Below are 4,895 nucleotides of genomic sequence, written 5' to 3'. Positions count from 1 at the left end.
CTGTGTCAGCATCCCTGTGTCAGCATCCCTGTTTCATCATCCCCGGTTCAGCATCCCTGTGTTAGCATCCCTGTGTCAGCATCCCTGTTTCATCATCCCCGGGTCAGCATCCCTGTATTAGCATCCCTGTGTCAGCATCCCCGTGTTAGCATCCCTGTGTCAGCATCCCTGTTTCAGCATCCCCGGGTCAGCATCCCCGTGTTAGCATCTCTGTGTCAGCATCCCTGTGTCAGCATCCCCGGGTCAGCATCCCCGTGTTAGCATCCCTGTGTTAGCATTCCTGTGTCAGCATCCCCGTGTCAGCATCCCCGTGTCTAAGAGTATCGAAGAACCCACCAAGCGGTACTAATTGTGAATATTAGCAATCTCGGTGGTAAGTACGTACGTAAGAGGGTCGTATTGATTTTCTGATGATGGCACGTACGACTCACCGTGGCGCACGTGTACGTGTGTGCCGGTGAAGCAGCGGTGAAGGCAGGCGTGAGTCACGAGGGGTCGCCGTGCCCCCACCCCTGCCACCTCGCGCTGCGCCGCGCCGCGCCGCGCCGCGCGCCAATATCCTCGCAGACTATGAGCGAGCGCTGCGATGAGTCATTGCCGCGCGGTCTTCCCCGCCCAGTGAATCACTGAAGCTATATGACGGCGGCGGCGGCGGCGGCGGCGGCGGCGGCGGCGGCGGCGGCGGCGGCAGCGGCGTCAGTGTTTGAGACCGGGTGCGTGTGGTCGTCACTGCAGCGCATTAAAATTTAGCCAAGAGCGAGATAACGAAAAAACGCCTATAGAGATTGTGTTTCCATGCGGAATGTTTCTCCATGTAGAGGGACTGTGAAGATCGATAAGGCTCGCAGCGTCCGTCATCGGGTTATTGAATCTAAAATTATATGTAAACATTTTTTTTCATTCGAGATATTTGCGGCATATTGTGTGAGCACATGAAAGGATTAAAGGCTATTGTACCCCGTTGGCGCTAGTACTGCTGCTGCCGCTGCGCCTGATGATGATGTTCGCGGTGCTGTCGCAGTTATTGTTACGCCTGCTGCTGCAGTTATTATTATTATTATTACGTAAAAATCATCTAATTAATAATGTGTTATCGTTGTTATTACTATACTTTTCGTTAATGCTGTAGCCGTTGTTGTTAGTATGAAATGATAATGAAATCGTTCCCACACCTCTTCAATCGCTATTTTTCACTGAGCGTTACCAATTAGATAATATCGTAAATAAATAAATGAATAATAAAATAAATAAATAAGTAAGTTAATAAATAAATAAATAAATAAATAAATAAATAAATAAATAAATAAATGAATGAATGAGTGAATAAATAAATAAATAAATAAATAAATAAATAAATAAATAATTAAATAAATAATTAATGAATTAAATAAATAAATAAATAAATAAATAAATAAATAAATAAATAATTAATTAAATATAAATAAATAAATAAACAGTGTTATTTCCGTAAATATGTATTCCGTAACATTCATCCCGTTTCAGGTTCTACACCGGGGTAACTGGCAAGGTCGACAACGATGACGATACTTCTGCGCCTCGCTCTCGCGCTGCTCTCTGTGGCCGCAGCCTGCAGCGCCACCCGGTGTCCGCAGCGATGCCTGTGCGTCGCTCCGAACCACGTCGTCTGCACGGCGTTGTCGCTGACGGAGATACCGGCCGACACGCCCCCGACGACCGAACAACTGGATCTCAACGGCAACCTGATCACGCGCCTGCGCACGGACGCGTTCGCCAATCTGCCCAACCTGAAGTCTATCAACCTGCAGAACAACCGGATATCCGTCATCGAGCCGTACGCCTTTCGCGGCCTGCGCGACATTGAGAGTCTGCACCTGCAACAGAATCCGCTGACGTCACTCGCCGCGCATGCGCTCGGCGGCATACGCAACGCGGGCTTCATCGACCTCGGCCACAACGCCATCGCCAGCGTCGAAGCGTACGCGTTCGCAGCGACATCTAACGTCGACACCATCTCGCTGTCGTACAACCCGCTGACGACGCTGCGCGCGCACGCGTTCGATGGTCTGCATCACGTGACGCAGCTGACGCTCGCCGGCACGTCTCTGCAGACGATCGAGCCGGACGCCTTCCACAACCTGTCGCGCGTCGGTGAGCTCCTTATCATGCGCGCGCCGCTAAAACGTATCCCCTCTTTTGCGTTTCGCGGCCTGCGTGAAGTAGGCGTGCTGCGCATCAGCGGTGCGCGCGTGGAGACCATCGAGGCGGGCGCGTTCGCCGGAGCCGAAGACATCGGCCGCATCGACATCGCCAACGTTGGCATCAGCGACATCGCCCCCGGCGCGTTCGACGGGGTACGAAACGTCGGCGATCTCAACCTGGCCGATAATGATCTCGTTACACTCCGACAGGGGGCGCTCGATGGTCTGAACGGCGAAGTGAAGCGGCTGCACTTCGGCAGCACGCGCTTCGTCTGCGATTGCCGCATGCGCTGGCTACTCGCCTACAACGCCTCCGCTCGCCTCGACCCCGATCACCTCGCGCAAGTCACGTGCTCGCTGCCCGAGCAGTACCGAGGTCAGCCGATCGCTCACGTCGACTTCCGAGCGCAGAGCTGCCCGCCGGTAGATGTCCCGCCGGTCGAGAATATGCCGTACATACGTGGCAAGGAGCATAACGATGGCAACGCCGGCGTCGCTCGCAGCATTTCGAGCTTCGCGATTCTCCTTCTTGTTGGTCTTCATCTGATATTCGAATGTCTAGTGGCGTTTTAGCACGGACGCCGTTATATAATCAACGCCGTAGTTTAGTTAGCAATCAGTAAACATATGCAATCAATAAGCATTAGGTATCAACAGGAGGCGAATAATGACAAATTATGAAATGACAAATTGAAAAAAACCAATTGAAAAAACCAATCACAAATTAAAAAAAAAACAAATTAAAAAAACAAATGACAAATTAATTCTGTCATTATTTACCCCCTAGTATTAATAAGGTATCTAGGTAGGCATTATATAGATATATAGCCGATGTCTGCTGGCGTAGTGTCCATCTACAGCAGAGAATAGGCGCTAATGCACGAACCGCACCTTTTATCGCAGCGTTCGATCTGATATTTATCTTATATCTTTGATCACGGATTTTTAGCTCTGACCTAGCTGATATCGATCAATGTGATTCACATGACGAGCATATCTCACGCCTAACCGATGAATCGGCGCTAATTCGCACTAGATGGCGCTGTGATCGTTATGGCGTTGTATATCATAATCTTTCTCGGCATTTACTTGACGCGATGCTGCGTGATGATTGCCATCGAAGTTTTCGTTCTTTCCTATCTCTTTTCAAGTGACCTAACTACTGTATCTAAATCGCGCCATACTATGTCTTAGCGTGAGCTAATGATTTGACGAAACCCGGTGCAAATAGCGGGAGGGGCCGCAACGCCTATCGATAATCTATCGCGGCTCTTAACACGGCCTTAGAGGGACTGTGTCGAATCGCCAACTTCCTACAGAGAACAAGAATGCAGCAGCAGTGAGCCGCAGCGACCTGGTAGCACGCCGTCTATACATCGTAGATGACGACACTGACGATAGTAATAGCGGGCAGCGAGGCGATGAAGACAATGAGGCGGGCAGCATGGTGAAAGTCTGATAAATTGTTGCATGATCACAATAACATAATATACGCGTAGAGTGACAATGTAGAGGAATAGTGCAGCATAGATAGATGAGCACATTTTCGCACGCGCTGCCCGTCCATCCAACTCCAGTCTTCACAAAACCGTGAAGGATTCTTCACACCGCCCATCCCCTATATAGCCCACCTTACTCAAACCAAGCCCTTACCCAATAAAACCCCCCACTTACCCATCCTGACGCAACTCCACCCACCACACTTCCCTCTACCCACGCGCAGGTCCATACCTAGCCAACCCCAGCTAACCTGATTCAACCCCTACCCCATTCATACTCTACCAAATATAACTGCATCCAACCCAACCATGCTAAATGCATCTCAGTGACTCGCAAAAGAGCTTCGCTTCATTCACGATCTGTTTCCCTCAGTGAACTAATTTTGTTCGTCGTCGCTTTTTTGTGTACATAAATGCTGCAAAATGTGTCTATTTATAGATTTTTGTCCAACATTTTGTGTGAAAGCATCGTGATCCGCTTTGCTCAGGTTTTTCTTATTTACGACCGGTCTTTTCAAATTTTTATAACGATCGCGTGTAAAAATGCGATTTTGTTTTTGCCGATTTTTAACACGAATAAATGGTTGTCGCTCGTGATGTTTCTTTCGATTAATGTCGAGTTCTTTATCTGCATTCATATGCCTGTTTATATATCTGTTAGATCGCTTATCTGTTTATTATATGAAGATCGACTTTATAGGTTTACGAATTTCAAAAAAATTAATTTGTCAAGATTAATTTAAAATAGGAAACACGTATTCACTAGTAGATTAATTTGAAATATGTCTATGATAGCGTTTTATTGCAATGAGCAGTATTATCATGTATTATCAATGAGTAGTATGAGCAGTTATATCTGCTAAAATAGACGAGTACTTCGTTGCGATTGAAGCTTTATAATAGTGAGTGATTCCCAGAATTGAACCCGCCGAAAATATCGTACATGAACGTAATATAGATTGTTAAGTGAGACCTTATGATAGCCATTTAAGGTATCAAACTGCGCATGAGTATCTGCTCTCTACTCTAAATGTATATTTCAAGAAAATACGATTCATTTTGGTAGATGCTGGGTACGAGCGAAACCAGATCCTCTTAACCTTTAAACCAGTCAAAATTCGGGAAGATTCGCTAATGTAGCCGATAATCAAATTTGAGTATATCTATGCTCAGTATCTTCCAAATAATATAATAGACGTCCCATTAACCTCCACAT

The 4,895-nt window shown here is 47.1% G+C and overlaps 1 protein-coding gene across 1 annotated transcript in view; it reads left to right on the top strand.

Annotated features, from left to right (window-relative positions):
- LOC106804904 (chondroadherin-like) overlaps positions 1-4,280 on the top strand; it is a 9,617-nt gene extending 5,337 nt beyond the window's left edge. Inside the window, exon 2 of the mRNA XM_014806294.1 lies at positions 1,504-4,280. Within this exon, the coding sequence (XP_014661780.1) occupies positions 1,539-2,753 (1,215 nt within the window). The 5' untranslated portion in view covers positions 1,504-1,538 and the 3' untranslated portion in view covers positions 2,754-4,280. The remainder of the gene's footprint in view (positions 1-1,503) is intronic.
- Positions 4,281-4,895: the final 615 nt, after the last annotated feature.

Source organism: Priapulus caudatus, unplaced genomic scaffold (assembly GCF_000485595.1).
Source record: "Priapulus caudatus unplaced genomic scaffold, Priapulus_caudatus-5.0.1 Scaffold92, whole genome shotgun sequence".
In the NCBI taxonomy this organism is placed as follows: domain Eukaryota; kingdom Metazoa; phylum Priapulida; class Priapulimorpha; order Priapulimorphida; family Priapulidae; genus Priapulus; species Priapulus caudatus.
Note: the sequence above shows the minus strand (reverse complement) of the source record. Positions and strands in the feature narration are given on the sequence as shown.